The 18,275-nt window shown below is 39.4% G+C and overlaps 1 protein-coding gene across 35 annotated transcripts in view; it reads right to left on the reverse strand.

Annotated features, from left to right (window-relative positions):
* The window catches only part of PPP6R3 (protein phosphatase 6 regulatory subunit 3), a 149,086-nt gene that overhangs the window by 28,461 nt on the left and 102,350 nt on the right, over positions 1-18,275 (reverse strand). For 24 of the 35 annotated variants that reach the window (XR_004270249.1, XM_032282559.1, XM_032282561.1 and 21 more), the window contains 5 exons: positions 16,027-16,176; positions 14,844-14,908; positions 11,675-11,790; positions 9,830-9,915; positions 2,749-2,835 (listed from right to left, as the gene is read on the reverse strand). Coding sequence is in view for 34 of the 35 variants with exons in the window: in XM_032282559.1 (XP_032138450.1) it covers positions 2,749-2,835; positions 9,830-9,915; positions 11,675-11,790; positions 14,844-14,908; positions 16,027-16,176 (504 nt within the window). In the remaining variant the exon portion in view is untranslated. The remainder of the gene's footprint in view (positions 1-2,748; positions 2,836-9,829; positions 9,916-11,674; positions 11,791-14,843; positions 14,909-16,026; positions 16,177-18,275) is intronic. The other 11 variants (XM_032282586.1, XM_032282580.1, XM_032282581.1 and 8 more) reach the window with 1 other exon arrangement.

The raw sequence follows: 18,275 nt of genomic DNA on the forward strand, positions 1-18,275 counted from the left end.
TGAAAAATAAAATGCAAATACGAATGTATACACAAATACATGTACATATAGAATATATATACATACAGACATATATTTATCTATTCATCCATTTGGAGAGACATATAGCAACTGACAGACACTAGTAACTTCCATGCAATAATGCACAGAAAAAAGAAAAATGATCAAACGTAATCCTTATTAGCTCTAAGTCTATTACAGCTTCTAACAAAGAACTTCACATTTCAAATCTCATTTTTACTAGTAAAGCTACCAAAGCTTACAAACATATGTAAGTGAAGACTGTTATTGTATTCTATTTAAAGGTATATAAAAAGTGCTTTGAACTCTGAAAATCTAAATCTGGAAAGCACCACATGGCTGTATAATTATTTTTAAAAAGCACACTTTCCCAGTACTGTCATCCTGGCCAAAGTCAGATACTGTTCAAGTCACTGAGAAGTGAACCAGCCACTTTATTAAGCAAATCTCTTAATAGTAATGCCACACAGGCAACAGAGCTACTGGTCATCTAAATGTGGCCTGACTGCCTATCAGCAAGCCTGCATGTGATGTGAGGTGGTGGGAGACGGTGAGATCAGTGCTTTGGAGCCCATATGCGGCAGTCAGTCTGAATTCTCCAGATACTCCATGGGGGCCTCACCCTCCAAACCTCTAAGGCAGAATTAGGGAGATGGAGAGTCAAACACTAGACTTTAGGAGAACAGACGAGGCTAAAGACAGAAACAAGTAGTCAGGGCACAAATGCCTGGAGGCACGCCCCACTGGTGACGAGGCTCGTTTACCTGGTTAAATGATCTGTCCCAAGTTCTCTCCATTCGGGGACTTTATCAACATGATGCCCAACTTCAAACGCGAATGAGAACTTCGAGTCTACAAACTAATATTCTGATCTTAGTGGAGGCTATGACGAAACTCTAATAAATTAACCTAGGCTTTTTTGCATTCTCAAAATTTTAAGAAGTGCTTTGGAGAATACTTATTTTCAAAAGAATGCATGATTGGTTTAAAGAAACATAAAGAAAAATGTACTGGAAGACTGTAAATCAAAAAAGAATAATTATTCTTCCTACTTTGAAAGGTTCATATGAAGTGGGTAAATTCTGCAAGACTAAGTTTGGTGAAGGCGGTTGGTAAGTCAGTTTTCTGAATGAAACTGCTTCGTAAGCATGAGCTGTCAGTCAAACAAACAAAATAATTTAAGAAAATTCTCCCCAGAACGGGTATGACCCTGGATCCAGATACAGTTGAGAAATAAAGGACTCCACTTTCCAACTGTCTAAATTTAATCAAATTTAGATCAAATCGATAGCCCAAATTTCCAAGTTTATTATGATTATTACTATTAGGGTATTTTTTTCTTAAAGCTGTATTTCAATTGGCGCAAAATTACCTTGATAATTTACATTTGATATCATCAAGCTTCATTCTAGGGGTGGACCAATGGACAACACGCAGGTTCATGGCTAACTGGGTGGACTATTTCAGTACTCTACAGGTGCTTCAGTGGGGGGAAAGCCCATTGTCAAGGTGCTTCCTGAGGCAACACCAGAGCGCTCTGGGTAAAGGGCTGCTTGTAGGCATGAGGCTCACAATGAGCCATGGTGCAGCCCAACAGCAAGATCAGGCAGGAGGCTATGAGGGCTGCTCTGGAAGGCACTGCCGCTGGACAGTGCCCCCTATGGACTGGCTACTTCCTGGCCCTAACCTCTGGAATTGGCTGCCAAAAGGCAGAAGTATCAAGGCTCAACAGAGAAGCCAGTTAAGTGCTGAAATGCTACTTCAGACCTATCTGGGAAAGATGAATGCTAAACTGCCTTAATAGTAAAACCAAACAATTGCTTAGCTCAACCAATACTGGAATATGACAGGTGTATTAAGACTTGGAAGCCAAAAGACAGGGCCAGCATAAGCATGTGAAGCTTCATCTAAGACAGGCTTAGAGACTAAAAAAAAAGGCGTCAGTCAACATTCAGTGCTGGGCGGGGGAAGGTGTCCCCGTTAATTCCACTGCTACACCAAAGCAACATGGAAGCCAAGACATTCTGGTCCTGGCTAAGGACAGCTTCTCCATATGAAAAGCTGACGGCCTGCAAAAGGGCTTCTATTTTTAGTTCTCATACCTAGTAGAAAAGTGAAATCATTTGTCACTTCTCCAAGAACCAACAATGGGATGATAAATCAGTACATTTAATATTCACATCCAGGCTTTCCCTCACAAAGATTAGAGGCTGGAGATAAATGGAGACGATACATTCAGGGGCAGGCAGATAGGGGTTGCACTGAATTACTTCAACTGAAAATTTACTTTAGATGTAACTATAATGGAACTCATATCAGGGGTATTGGTGAGAGTTTGCTTTTACTTACATTTTAAATGTCTTATTTCTATTATTCTTACCTGCAGACCCCTACTACACAAGTCTTTGAGCAACAGCTCACCTATTGTAAAAGTCTGCGTAACAAGCTCGTGTGAGAGGCCTTCTTAACTATTCAGTTCATTCAAATCTTCTGAAAATGTACTTGACGCATCACTATTATCAGGTATGAACAATCCCTCGAAACATAATCAACGTAAACCTACCTCTCATGTACCCAACACTTCCTATTTTACATGCTTTGGCCCAACTAATAAGTAACCGCAAATCACATTCTAATACATAATCTGACTCTGAAGCTGATTCATAAAAGGCAACTAACTAAGTATTTAAAATAAAAACAAAAAGCAAAGCTTTAGGCGTGACTCACTTGCTGCAAAGAAGAATCCTGTGAGAAACCCGTTTCTTTAAAGTCAATTTCATCATCACTGGATGAATGAATATGGCAGGTTGTAACCTATATGCATAAAAATGTAAAAGACTATTTAACATAGAAAGGTTTTGGACATTTGTATCAGCATTTTAATGGAAAAATCACATTTAGTTTTTTTCTGAACGTGTAACAGAAAAAAAGTCACAGTGAAGCTGCCAAACCCACCCAATGCCGCAAGGGCACCCTTCCTTCCCTCGGGCCAGGCTGCTCCCTCCTGGTTATCCCCCTCCTCTCTACCCACATCGCCAGAAAATAGAACCAGAGCTCAGTTACTCCATTTAAATGATTTTAACAATCACCTCCAATTAAATGTTTACAAAAGGAAAGACACAAGTAATGGCACACATGAAACACAAAAACTTTCTGTGTACCACCCTGCAGGGTAACCCTGCAATCCCCAGGGATTACCAGTGTGCCACTCAAAAGGTCAGGTTTAAATATATCCATTTCATTTTAAATTCTTGGACTTCCTGCCCACACTAAGAAAAGCAGTCCAATAGCACTAAATGTGATTTGAGTCAGTAACTCCCCACTCATGAAAAGACCCCAAATCATCTACCCCTGAAAATGTGCCCCCTGCCCCCAGAACTTACAACCAACTTTGAGTAATTAAGCAAAAACACAAACATGAACTGCTCACCAATTCATGGTTAAGTGATTTTTATTAATTCACAAATGTCACACAATATTGGGAAGAAGCATTAACAATTAGAAATCAAGATAAACAAATAATTAAGTACAGCACTAATAGTAATTGCTATATGGCAAGGGATAAACATGAACAGTTTATAAAATTCTAGAAAGAAGTATTGTATTTCTGTGGGTAACTTAAACTGTTCTTGGAGTTGTTTATCGTGTACTTTTCACAGAAGTGTTTTTGGGCAGAGAATGTCATCTTAGGGAAGACATGAGCTGCTGCTTCCTGTTAACTCTTGAAACTGTACCTAACTGGCCTGGTCTGTTTTGCGAAGTTACTCCAACATTGGTTCGAGAAACCCACGGAATTCAAACAGGTCTGTATAGGGTATGGCTTGTAAAATTCTGAGCAAATCACTGCCTGAATAAGATGAATCTCCCTTCCCTTTCCCTAACCATCTTTGGTAAAGCCACTAAACATTGATGAAATTAAGCTGTAATAAACCCCAGTGTTTCCAATTATTTCACTCTACAGCCTCCCAAAGGTTTAGATAAAGCACTCCCATTCTGTTTGTGAATCTGGCCTGATGAAATCAAAGGTAGATTCTGTGATCAATGAAGGGCACCTGCCTGAGTCAAGAGTGGCTTTAGTGAGTTACTGGGGAAAGATGTGGACATGGGGATGTTCCAGCAAAGCCTTGCCAGAGTGCAGAGGAAGGGTGGGAATACTGTGTGGTCATGACAGCTGGCATCTCACAGGACGACTATGTTCAAGAGCAGGTCAAGGGGCTGTACTGCAGTGGACTCGAGGAGCTTCGGGCCTTGTGGCTGGCAAGCCAGCACACACATCATGCAAAGGCCAGTGTGTTTTAAGGGTGTAACCCCATGGTGAGGCACAGAAATAGAAGACCATGCAAAGAACTGAACAAAAGAAGACAAAACAGAGTTGGCCACTCTTAGCCAAGTCTTGCTCTCTAAGTTAAAGTAAGATTCAATGTATCCTCACTCATACCTTTGCTTTTTCCTAAAAAATAAGGTTTTTAACACTCTTTAAAGATGGGACAGAAACAAACTTTTATTGAACAACTACTATGTGCCAGACATTGTGATCTTCCCTTTGTATGTTCTACTTAAACTGGATCCTCAAAGCAATACTAGAAGATATTTAAAAATGTTTTTTCTCCAAAATGCAACTAGTTTTAGCAAGTTATTATTAACAGAATGCACACACATCTTCACAATTACATTAATGGAAGATATAAGTCTGATTCTATCCACACCATCTGAGTCTGAAATCATTATTAGTAAAATGAGCTAAAAAGATTATTTCTCCATGGGGGAAACTTGCTAATCAGAATCCCACCAGTTCATTACTCAGATGTATACAAAACTGAGTTCCTGATCTACACTTCCAAACACACTCCTTTTGAGGCCTCTCCAGCTCAGTGAATGCTACCTTCACTCTTCTTCTTCAGCTAAAAACCTTGGTCATCTTGTTTCCTCTGTCCCACCAACCACGTCCACTCCACCTTCAAAATGGTGCCTAAAACCCCTCTCTAGTCCCATCGCCCCTCAGCAAGTCTGTTATCAGCTCCACAGTGCAAGTACCCCCCTCCCCTGGACTAATGTTACGTTTGGCAGTTTCTCAGTCTCCCTCCTCCTAGCTCTTGCCCCACTGAGCAGTCTGTTCTCAACCCAACAGCCATAGCCATCTTTTAAAAATATACATCACAGTATGGCACTTTTTAGTTCAAAATCTAATGACTTCTCATCTTGTAAGATAAAAAAACAACCTGCTCATCATGGACTAAAAAGCTGTACAAAATCTGGCTCTTCAGTGCCTCTCTGGCCTCAAGTCTTTCTGTTCTCTCCTTTGCTTACTGTTACTTCCACACGGGACAACATCCCAGTCCCTGCACACACTGGGAACAACGCAAATTCAAGCTCTCTGCATTTCACGCTTCCCTCCTCCCTCCACAAATGCACCTTTCCAGTGAGATTTTCCTTGACACCGGATATTAAACTGTACACCTGCCCCAAACACTCCTTCCCTCCCTCCCTCCCTCCCATGTGTTGGCTCCTTAGCATTTAGCATCTGAAACATGTGCAGTCATGCACTGTTTTACAACAGGGATACATTCTGACAAAGGCAATTCTGTCATCATGCGAACATCACAGAGTTCACGTACACAACCCTACATGGTAGAGCCTACTGCAGACCTGGGTTATCTGGTACAGCCAACTGCTCCTAGGCTACACACCTGCACAGTACTGCACTGAATACGGAGACAACTGGAGCATGATGGTATTTGTTTATCTACACACAGAAAATGTGCCATAAAATAAGAGTATCCTAACCTTATGGGACCACTGTTACATATATAGTCTATTGTTGACTGAAATGCTATGCAGTGCACGACTGTATGTGACACATAGTGTGTGTGCACAAGATTTGTTTATCCATCTCCACTGAAGCAGAAATTTTTGCCAATTTTTGTCTAGGACTATATCTTCAGTGTCTGGCACATTGTAGGCACTCAAATATTTATTGAATTAATGAGTACTAATAATCACTGAATAGAAACAAATACAGCAAAAAGCACAAGTGTATAACACTCTTGCCAAGCTAGATGTATTCTAAGTAAAGTACACTCTTGTAGTGCAAACAGTTTCTGAGATACTCTTTCATAATAAAATGTTTGTTTTGTTAACTGTTGTTATAGGAAAAAGCAAACTGGTGTTTTCTTTACTTTAGGTTGCCAAGGGAAATCAGAAGTGTGAAGTCACTGTTAAACTCTGAAGCCCGTATCAGTGACTAGTGGGAGCTAGAGACTTAATCCTCGATTCTTTTTTTTTTTTTTTTGAGATGGAGTTTCACTCTTGTTACCCTGGAGTGCAATGGCGCGATCTCGGCTCACCGCAACCTCCGCCTCCTGGGTTCAGGCAATTCTCCTGCCTCAACCTCCTGAGTAGCTGAGATTACAGGCATGCGCCACCATGCCCAGCTAATGTTTTTTGTATTTTTAGTAGAGACGGGGTTTCACCATGTTGACCAGGATGGTCTCAATCTCTTGACCTCGTGATCCACCCGCCTCGGCCTCCCAAAGTGCTGGGATTACAGGCTTGAGCCACCGCGCCCGGCCTAATCCTCGATTCTTAAAGTATGGTCCCACCAAGGACTCCCAGCATCAACATAAGCTAGGGTTAGTTAGAAACACCCACTCTCAGGTTTCACCCTGACCTGTGGAAACCCCTGGTGATGAATACAGGCACACATTCAGATTATTCTGTACCTCTTCTTCTATCACTACCTTGTCAATGATGGGGAAGAAGCATCAACACTTTCAAATACGTTTTCCCCCTTGGAGAGGAAGGCAAAAAATGAAACAAACTCAATTATTCTAAGTCAGTACAAAAACATGTCCCCTATTCTCTAAGTTCACTCTACCTAAATCCTTGCCAATTTTTACACTTTGGGGACTTAGTCAAAACACAGAGGTCTTTGGATGTAATTAAAGCACCAACTTTTGCTCATCATAAACTCCAAACATAAAAACATAGGGAGTATATGAATCTGCTGTGTACATATTTGGGTATGATGGAGCCAAAAGATTAAAGCACTTCAAATATCTTAGAGAGAATTAAATGTTACAGAAGTGATAGGAGCCTGGGGCTGGACACAGCTTATCCAAAAGAAGTGAGCAAGTCCTCAGGCGTACAGCCAACAGGACGGGTAAGTGTTCAGTGTATAAATGAATGTATCCTTGCTGTAAACAAAAAAATAAGAACACGTCAAGCCAACAGGACAGGTAAGTGTTCAGTGTATATAAATGAATGTATCCTTGCTGTAAACAAAAAAATAACAGGTCAGGTTAACAATGTACTAACTTCAGCATGTGGCGCTGAACTGGACTGACTCCACTTCTATGAATATACCTGAAATGATTTCCAGAGGTAGCCAGGCTATCCTCAACTAAGTCAAGGCACTGTATGTGATCTTATCTATTTGGGAAAGGGAGCAGGAAATCAGCAAGCTACCACTTAACTACAAATTCCAGTGACAAATGTGTTAAGAAGGCAAGTGTTACTACCACATTTCAAGCACAGGCACTCTTTTTCTATGTCACTTTTGAAAGGGCAAGGCCCCCTCTATTTACCAAGTCATATTCATAATAATATTTACAATTGCATTATTTTTCCTGAAACATGGTACCCAACCCACTCAGATAATAGCTTGAAAACATTCTGGACAGGTAAACGGACAGCCTGGAGGATACAGTGAAAATCTCCTTAGTGCCTAGACCTACTACATAAGCATATCAAACAATGGGAACAGCCGTAGCCCTCACAATACTATAAAGCAAAACTCCCTATTAGAAGGACTAAATGGAAGTTGCATTTGAGAAAGGGCTTGGGAACAAAGAATTGAAGAAGTCTTGAGATCCACTTGAAAGTCTCAGTAGACAGCAAAATTATGGAGTGGGGCTAGCTCTAGAGGGGATATAGGCAATGTTAAAGGGCTCTATAAATCTAACCACTTTTGCTATATAAGCCAGCTTATTTTGTTTGACTTTAGATTACGTAGTCCAAGCATGACGGCAGAAAGGTACAGCAAGCAAAGAAGAACTGAGACACAATTTAAGTGACAGATGGAGCCCAAAATAATTTTTTCCAACAGTCTACCAGGGGCTGAATGTTTTATTTTTTGCTGCATGGCCACCTCCATATATGTAGTAACATTGACACACAATCACATAGCAGATCTGCTGACAGCATAATAAAGCAAGTGAGCATTATCTGAATTGTAATGAAGTCCTTCTTTACTATAGAACTGCTCACAAAAGAAATATGCTTGAGTTACCGAAGATAAAAAAGACTGTTTAAAAGTCTGATAACAAGTTTAATTGGACATTTTTGACTTCTACCTTTTAAGCCAATTGAAGGATAATTTTAAAAGAAATTTCCCAAACAAAATCAGAATATTCCTAAATACTCCTTTATAATTAAGAAACAACACAATAATCCCCTTAAGAGAGACTATACTGCCTACAAAGGAATCAACATGGGAGCCTCTCAAATTAAGTGGTTTGATTTAACCATATGGGAGAGGACAATTGCATTCTACAAAAAAACCCCGATTATCTGGAACACTCAAGTTAAATGATATTCCGGGTATCTATCTACAATGGGTAAAATATTAAAAATGACTTAACCCTTCCTTGATGACCCATGGCTATCAATACTAATGTCATTTTCTCTGCTGGGCTGTAATAGACAGAGACACCAGGGCTATTAAGCCTTAGGTGTATTTTAATTAAATGGCCCCACATAGTCCCCTTTTAACAGTTATCTCAACTTCATAACCCTTCCAGCTCTTAATATTTCCTAATTTTATCATTATAGCCAGCTTAAAAAGCATGATTCGGTCAGGGGTCTGGAAAAGGATGACCATGTTTTTAGGCAATCGACAAAGTAGGAAGCACAGCAGTGACAGAAGGACCAAGTGGCTGCTCTCTGGCTTTCAGAGCCTCTTCCCTCTTGTTTCAGACTGCCAGATCACTGAATTGCTAACAGCCAAGGTGTTACTACATATTAGGAATTTAAGACTGCCACTGCTAAATCTGAAAGATAGAATTAAATGCCAGACACAAACACTTCAATGTTGAGTCACGTGCTGCTTCTAAGCCAAGGCCACTCCTCAACTAACCGCTGGCGTGTGCTTATAAAAGGAAATGCTTCCCCCATCTTTAAAAACAGGAACAAAGCAATACTTACCTTCAAACTTAATGCGTTAAAAATAAAAAAACAAAAAATACATTCCAAAGTCTAATATAATTTTTAAAAAAATTATCAATGCCATTATTCCCTGGCTAAAAGTACCAATTCTGGTAAAAAAAATTTTAAAGCTGGGCTTTCAAAGTCATCCACAAAATTTTTCCCCATTGGGAATGATCTAAAACAAGGGTATACTCAACTCAATAATATTAGAAAAGTATCCAAATGAATCCTTCAGTTTGCTAAGCACCCAGGGTTATTTGTGGCATGTGGCCACAAACCCAGCAGAATGAAAGGAAGTGAGAGGCTGTTCTGCTGAGGTGCTTAGGCAACAGGGCATGGAGGGAAATGGGCACTGAAGAGGGTGTGAAGCAGAAATCAGTGGCTTTTCAATACATTTCTGTCATCCCAGGCAGGTAATTAGGAGTGGGCTAGACAAATGGACAAGAATATTGTGAATGCTGACCTCTCTTCCTGGTAAAGAGGTAAGAACTCATCCTTCGCTCACGGTTACCGAGGCAAATGGAATATCTTTTACATCTTTCTGAATAAATGGGCAAAGGCTAAGAGTACTGAAAAAATAAAAATGTAACCTTGTAAAACCTACTAGATCTACCGTGTTCCTCTTGTTAGTTTCTCCTAAGGAGCTTGTGCAGAACGTCTCCCATCGTTCCCTGACTTCGTCGGGAAGATCTTCAGAGTGAGAAAAGCAAAAAAGTATTATCACCACAATGACCTCCACAGAGACAAATAAAGTAAACAGGTAATATAAAAGTGGGCCTACTCACCTGGTTCCTCAATGGTGAGCAGGCCCTATCAGCTGAGAAACTGGGTGACAGCCAGCCCAGTGCTCTTAGAGAAATGGAATTATTAAACCTTGGATAGCCCAAATCCCGCGGACTTACAGGAACCAGAATCCCCTGCCCAATGGTATAGGCTTGATTAGGCCAAGAGCCCTAAGGTAGCTCTGTGAACTTAACAAGTTTCTAAAAATGTTCTGGCAGAAGCTTAACCTGGAAAGTGTGTTTCCAACGAGCTTTTCTGAGAACGGTGGTAGGTGTTTAAGAAGGTGTCAGGGATCGGGGGCGGGAGGGAGTCTTTCCATGGTCAAGTTAAGTTTAGAAAATGCTAGAAATGACAGCTCCTGCACACTTTCTTGAAATGCTCTTATTGTTACCTGGCCAATGAATGTTCCACAGAACCTAGTATGGCTTCTCAAATTGCTCCAAGATCATGTTTCCTAAATATTTGTGTCGTGGGCCAACACGGATACATGTATAATAGTGAAATTCTACCTTCTAGAGAAATGTTAAAGAAAAGGATAAACAACTGCTTTTCTGAGAAAAATGAAACCATGATGTAATTCTGGAGGCCTTACTGAAGTTGTCATCTGGTAATTCTGGTTTAAAACCACCATGCATGTGCACACACTCATGCAAGTGTACACAAGTACCACCTGGCAAACAGCTTCCATAAAGGAAAGACTGATCTAAAAACTTAATCATATCACATGGCCATGTCTTCTTAGTTAGGACATAAACTGTATGGTGAAATGGCTCGAAGAGGAGGCTTATACCTCTTACACCTCTCTCAAGTAGCAAAATTACCAGTGGGCACACACCACTTTTTCTATCCCTGGTTGACAAATGTACTTTTAGTGCACACTCAACAGGGAATAAATAGCCTCTTAAACAAACAAATATTCTTAAGAGAAAAATGGAAGATCCACTGGGAAATGATTTTAACTCAGAATGAATTATCTACCATGGATGTTAAAAAATTGTTCACATTCAGAACAGGTCTCAGGACTAGTAATCCTGTTGGTACAAAAACCCAGAGTACACAGAGCTCCTCAGATGCTCTCATTTTGGAATTAGATTCATGGCCTGGGGCCAGTTTAGAAAGCATCCATACAGTTTCTTCCAAATAAGCTTGGGCTGATTAAACTGAAATGCTTGTACAGAAAGAGTCTTTAGAAGGTAATACCCCTCATTTTAGTGATAGCGATATCAAAGAAATGCTGATAAAATGCCCTAATATTCCAGTTAAAGGAGGTTAATTCATAGGCTATATAGAGGCCTTCAGAAAACCAAAGGCAAAAGTCATAGCTGAAGTGGCTCAACTGCTAGCATATGAGTACTTTACACTCACAGTACTCAAAAGAATGATTCACTGAACAATGCTCTTTAAGCATGACAATAGGTGACTCTTGTACACTGAATCCAGCCAGGCCTGCCAATGCTAACTGAATGGTAACTGTACGCACAGCAACACAGCCCAAAAACGACACTGTTCAAACACATTCTCAAGAACCTCATTCAAATAGATAATTTGTCAAATATAAAGAAGTTCCACAAATTGCTATTAAAAATGCTACATGTATTTCTACTTGACCCCTAAATCCTTTCTGCAACCCAACACAAATGTAATTACAATTTCACAAATAACTTACCTTTGATAAGTTGCTGCACTAATGCACTGTTGGGGCCCTTATCAGTGCTGTGCACAATACAATTAGCTATCCTCGTTAGGTGTCCCATGTAACCATGCCGTCTTCCTCCCTCAGCCCTGGTAGGAGGTAAAGGACAAATACTCAGATTCCCGATAGGATGAAGTGATGAAATACTCGCTCTAAGTACTGCGGACTTTTAAGCAATCATTTTAAATACCGAGGGCACTGAAGATGACGACAATAGACAGAAAAGAAAAAGGAAGGAATGGAAGGTGCCAGAATGTGGCATGGTCGTGAAGGGATCTGAAATTGTCAAAGATTATATGGCAACCTCAGTCAACAGGCCACAGTTTATTCAAATATCAAAAATAATCACTGCCAATAACATTATTTTTAAAATATCAAATAAACATTCACTGATGCCTAACATTACTATGACTTTCTTTTATATCTTTTTTTATGAAACTTCTTCAAATCTTAATCAGATTACAATGAGCTGAGGTGAGAATTCTGCTGGTTCATTTTCTTAAAAGATAAAAAAAAATTTATTACATCAATGAACAGAAATAGTTATCTACCTATGACATTTCTCAAGTTCAGATATTGGCTGATTTGAGGACTTGGCCAAGATAGGAGACAGTCAACTGGTACCTGACCATACACTAGTTTGAACAAATGCAAATAAACTTAGTCCTTGTCCTTTTCTCATTTACGGTCTCATCTTCCCAACCACAATCTGTCTTTACATTTAAACAAATTCAAATCAGGCCGGGCACAGTAGCTCACACCTGTAATCTCAGCACTCTGGGAGGTCAAGGTGGGTGGATCGCTTGAGGCCAGGACTTTGAGAACATCTTGGGCAACACTGCAAAAACCCAACTCTACTAAAAATATAAAACTTAGCCAGGTGTGGTGGTGCATACCTGAAATCCCAGCTACTCAGGAGGCTGAGGCAGGAGAATTGCTTGTACCCAGGAGGCAGAGGTTGCAATAAGCCAAGATTGTGCTACTGTGCTCCAGCCTGGGTGACAAAGCAAGACTCCATCTCCCCCCCCAAAAAAAATAAATAATTTATATATATATATATATATATATATATATATATATATATGTAAAATCTCCAATCGAAAATCTTTCGTTTCATAGGGCTTAAAGTCTTGGCACTTTGTAAACAGGCAGCGATTATTATTCATATCAGTCTGATTTTGCTGCCTATTTACAAAGTGCCAAGACTTTAAGCCCTATAAAACGAAAGATTTTTGATTGTAGATAGCAGGGAACAAACACTGCAGAGATTTTTGCTTAGCGAATAGTCCTTCAGAAGACATATTAAAAATATTTTTAAAAAATAAAAAGAAAAAACCATCCTATCCTGAAGGGTTGCTTAGAAAATAAAGTGTCTGCCAGAGAATCTTAAAGGGCCTGGGGTGCCTAAGGGTAAGAAAGTACAGGGCTGATTATTTATTTATTCATTTATTTATTTAGAGACCAAGGTTTTGCTTGTCAGCCAGGCTGGAATGCAGTAGTGCAATCACAGCTCATTGCAGCCTCAAACTTCTGGGCTCAAGAAATCCTTTCACTGCAGCCTCTTGAGCAGATGGGACTATAGGCAAGTACCATCAGGCCTGGCTAATTTTTTGTAGCGCCAAAATCTCCCTATGTTGTCTAGAGTGGTCTTGAACTCCTGACCTCAACCAATCCTCCCATCTCAGCCTCCCAAAGCAGTGGGATTACAGGTATGTACCACCATGCCTGGCCAGGGTTGATCTTCCCTGAGCTGCTCAGTTTCTTTAAGTTCTTCGGTAAGATCCAGAGCTCCAGGTGTTACCTAGAGGCAACTTCTTAGTGACTCTCCTGCACTCCCTCAAGTATGCAAGTGAAAAAAAACAAAGGCCCACCTCCAAGGTGGCCCATGGCTTCAAATGTGCTTCAGGCTGGTGTCCAAGGAAACAAGGAAAATTCTTTCAGAGTCCCTCCAGATGGAGGGAATGCTATTCACCAGGCCTCCAGAGAACAGGGCTCACACAGAGAGCAGGCACAAAGAATATCTCAGCCCTGGTCAGACGAGGAGCCGGCAAGAAAGCTGGAGGTTGGGTAGGGAACACGGAAGCTAAGATGAGGCCAGACATACAACCAGAGATGTCAACTGGGCCACAAACAGCACCTCCAAAAAGCTCCACTTAGAAGAATGTATCTGAGGTCTACCGATACTGGCCCTTTGCCACAAACAAAATGCTGATTTCCCACACAAAGACAAATCAAAATCCCAGCAGTGCTTATTAAGCAATTAAAAAAAAAAATCAAACCTCACAAAGTAAGGCTGACACCCAAGAGTCATTTAGTGTTCCTGGAGTCACAGAGACACGTAACAAGAATGCTAGGAAATCATCGACTACAAAGGACCATGAGAGAAATTCTGCGGTTGACAGAAATGTCTTCACTGTAGTGGTGGTGGTGGTGACTTCAGGCATCAGTCAGTATTCCTAGGACTGTATACCTAAAATGAGCTTTACCACATGAGAATTAAATCTCAATAAACCTGTCTTAAAAACAAACACAGAAGCACACCTTGAGAGTGTTTTCCAAACACACCCTTATGCCACCGTGCTTCAGAATCTACAGGTTGACAAAAAGGCTCCCAGAGCACTAGGTGCTGTTACTCTAAGGAGTTTTGTGTAACAAAGCTACTAATACTTCACATCACCTTGCCAATCAGCTAACAAACATTTTCTAAAAAGAAAATACTGATCAATTTTTTCCCTCTAGGTCCATGCACAAAGTGACTTCTCTACAATGATATCTTCTGTTCTGGGTATAAGGTCGCCAGGACAAATATACTAAGTTAAATCATTAAGGACTTAACTTGACCTTTGTGACTCTTAGAACAACAGCCATTCAAAAAGGACCAGAAAGTAAGTTTCAAAGGCAGCACAGAGGTGGGGAACCTTCCAAACTCACTGGTTTCACCCCAAAAACAAGAGGACCTAACAAGAAATTATTAATATTATAAAAATAACTGTTACAATGAAATAATCTCAGAAAAAGTTTAAATTGTAAAATGGCCAGCATTATGTAATTATTTCCATTTTTTTCTGACTAGGGCAAGGAGGTATTATTTTCTTCATGTTACCAATCAAACTAAATTCCTTTCAAAAAACAATTTACTTACTGTTTCTTCTCATTCATTTCCCAGGCTTCAAGTATTCGTTCTATTAATTGACATTTTTGGAAAAGCTGAATAAAAAAGAATTATTCCAGTTAACACTTCAAAGCACCAAAACTTCAAAGTGAAATAGAATTCTAGGTTAAAGAGAACAGTGGTATGCATAATCTAGCGAGCTCAATATTGCTAAACCAAATGCAATATGATAATAAATTTACTGCAGACCCTCAGAACACTACAGGGATTCAAATCAGGATCCACACCCTCCACGGATCATCTACTGGTTAACTCAGTGTTACAGGTAGTGCAGTTAACCTAAAGCAAAGCTTGGTTTTATTAGCTGTGAAAACTCAGACCAGAAATATAAAACCTGATTTAAAGTAAAATGGAATAAAGAAAATTATGCCTTGGCAAAAATTTAACTTAGAATCCAAAGTAATACTTATACTTTAAAAATGTGAGCAAGACTTAATTCCAGATGATTAACTCCATTAATATTTAAAAAACAGGTGTGTTTTGTCAACATTCTGCAAGTCAGTGACAACTGCTGAGAGCTGTAATACTGGAACGTGCAATGCCAGTTTTACCCAGGTGTCATTCGTCTTTCCTGTCGACTTAGCTATTCCAAGCCACCCTTTTCTACATTTTAGGTTTGAGAGTAAACCAAGTGTGAGCTAGAAATTTTCAAAGTATCACAGAACTACCAAGCAAGAAGAAATCTGAAGACTGACTTAGTAAAATTATCTCATATTTGACAGAAGAGAAAAAGAAACCCCAAGAAGAGACTCTCAACATTAGAGAGAACTCAATTCTCCTGACTTTCAGTCATATATTTGGCAAAGAAATTACACTCCAGTCTGCCAAATAACAGTGCAAATGTTTTCTAGAGTATTTAACTTCCTACGATTCTTCAAATTGTCAAAATATGTATATACCTTCAAACCTATTAATGTTAACACATGAGGAGGCCACTTAGTTTTTTCCTTACAAGACAGTTCATTTGATCATTATTTTTCAAGTACTTGATTTCTATAATCATTTGTTAAAAGTGAAACAAATACATGATAGTTAAATATTTAGACTCTGAAAGCTAATCTCAAGCCCTTAAACCTCAATTCATGTCACAGTCAAGTGGAAAACTGCTATAACCAGGAGAGAGTGGGAGAAAAACGAGACCAAATAAGCTTACATGTTTCAATAACAAATTATCACCAGTGGGGTCTTGATCAGTAATTGTGGCATTTTCTGTGTTTTCAAAAGGACTTGCAAGAATCAGTGCAATACAAATTTCCACTTGTGTATGCAAAAAGTTATTCCATGTATATTTGAAGAACATGTTCTACAAAAAAGAAAAACCATGTTTTATTCAGTTACCTCAATGTTTAAGCTAATACATTAACACATTTACAGAAAAGTGATTTAATAAAGTGAAAATGATGTGCTCTCAGTCCAAAAGGACCAATTAAAAGGAGTTCATATTAGTACTTGCATAACCACAGTTTCATTTTCTGGGGTTTTGGTTACCTATAGTCAACCATGATTTGAAAACAGGTGAGTACAACACAGTAAGACATGCTAAGAAAAAGATGACATTCACATAACATTCATTGTAGTATAGTATAATTATTCTACTTTATTATTAGTTATTAATCTCTTCCTGTGCTTAATTTATAAATTAAACTTTGTCACAGGTATGTACAGGAAAAACATATAGTGTATGTATGTATGTATGTATGTATGTATGTGTGTGTGTGTATATATATACATATGGGGTTCAATATTTGTGGTTTCAGGCATCCAAACGGGGTCTTGGAAGGTATTCCTCATGAATAATGGAGACTACACAGAAATTCGAAATACCGCTTTGGAGCCTAAATGGCATGCTATCTGCTTATCTGGCATGCCAGAATTGGCATGGAATCTAGTTAAAAAAAAAAAAAAAAAAGCAATAAACATACAAAGATAAAAGCATGTTTCTCAAGGAGAAAAGGATTATCATTTTTGCTTTCAAAGCAAGTAACACAAATACTAAGTGTGGTAAATTTTCTATAATTTTCAAAAAAGTTTTTAAGAATTTCACGTTGACACCAGGCACAGTGGCTCATGCCTGTAATCCCAGCACTTTGGGAGGACAAGGCGGGTGGATCAAGAGATCGAGACCATCCTGGCCAACATGGTGAAACCCCATCTCTACTTTAAAAAAAAAAAAAAAAATTTCACATTGATACAACAAATATTTACTGATGGCTTTTGTACAGGGTATTGTACTAGATGCAATATGGCAGAGAGAGGTACACAAAAATATGGTCCACAGTCTTGAGGTGCTCACGACTCAACTCCAGCATACAGAAAGTAGAACTATCAGTAAAAACAAATGGTATGAGAGGCAGTAACATGAATCTCCTGGAAGTACAAGGGTTTTCAAATTACTTGAAAAGGAAAGAATGTCTAAAAGCACAAAATGCATCCAGTATGTATTTAGGATATGATTGGGTCTGGTTATTCAATCTCAGAATGAAAAAGTAAAGAATGACTCCTCCAGTAGTCTCATCAAATTTATGACCCCTCAAAAGGAGTCCTAAAGATTAACAGAATAAATTAACAATAACTGTATACTTTTATTCATAACATGAGGAACCAGTGAATAATGACTTCAGAAAGTTATGTTCCTGGAGTTTTATTTATACACTAGATGGTAGGACAAAAACGTCCCCAGAGGGCAATGACCATACTAGTTATCAAAGAAACTGTAATTATTTAAATCTTCATCTCTTTTTCCAAATAGCTCCTGTTTTCTATGCTCTATACTGATTTAACCCAAAGCTGAAACCTAACAAAAATATCTTGGGTGACCCTAGGAAGCACAATGATGTGGCTGATAAAGCACCTATTGGTTTGAAATTGGATGAATTCAAAGCTTCACCACTCACTAGTCATGGAATGCATCCTCTCTCTCGGCCTGATCTGAAAATCACATCCTCTCTATCATTGTAATGTTCACCGGGGTGTCCTGGGGATCACCCAGGATCACCTGAATAGTGTATATAAGGTGAACATTACAATGCTTGTCACACAGTGAACAAATACTTCCTCTGAAACACCCCTAAATCTCCCCCAAATATATGATGTGACCAGATGTCTTGTGAAACCTGCTGAAGTGTTAACCCTTGTGCTTTCTGTGCTGTGGGTGGCCGCAAAGACAGAAGCAGCATGGGATCCAGAGCTGGGCCTGTGGATTCTAAGCACAAACTCTGAAACTGGGGAATTGAGGGGTCAGGGAAACCTCAATCATCCTGGGCTTTTCGTTCTCCTTCCATCGATAAGCAGACTATTAACTGTCTCAAGGAAGAGTCAATCCAGACCATATGGCATCAGGTACATTATATAGATATTTCCCAGTGGCAAGAAGACAAAGGTTTGTCCCCTCGATAAATATGA

The sequence above is a fragment of the Sapajus apella genome, unplaced genomic scaffold (assembly GCF_009761245.1).
Source record: "Sapajus apella isolate SASKATOON/1434 unplaced genomic scaffold, GSC_monkey_1.0 scaffold14, whole genome shotgun sequence".
Taxonomy (NCBI): domain Eukaryota; kingdom Metazoa; phylum Chordata; class Mammalia; order Primates; family Cebidae; genus Sapajus; species Sapajus apella.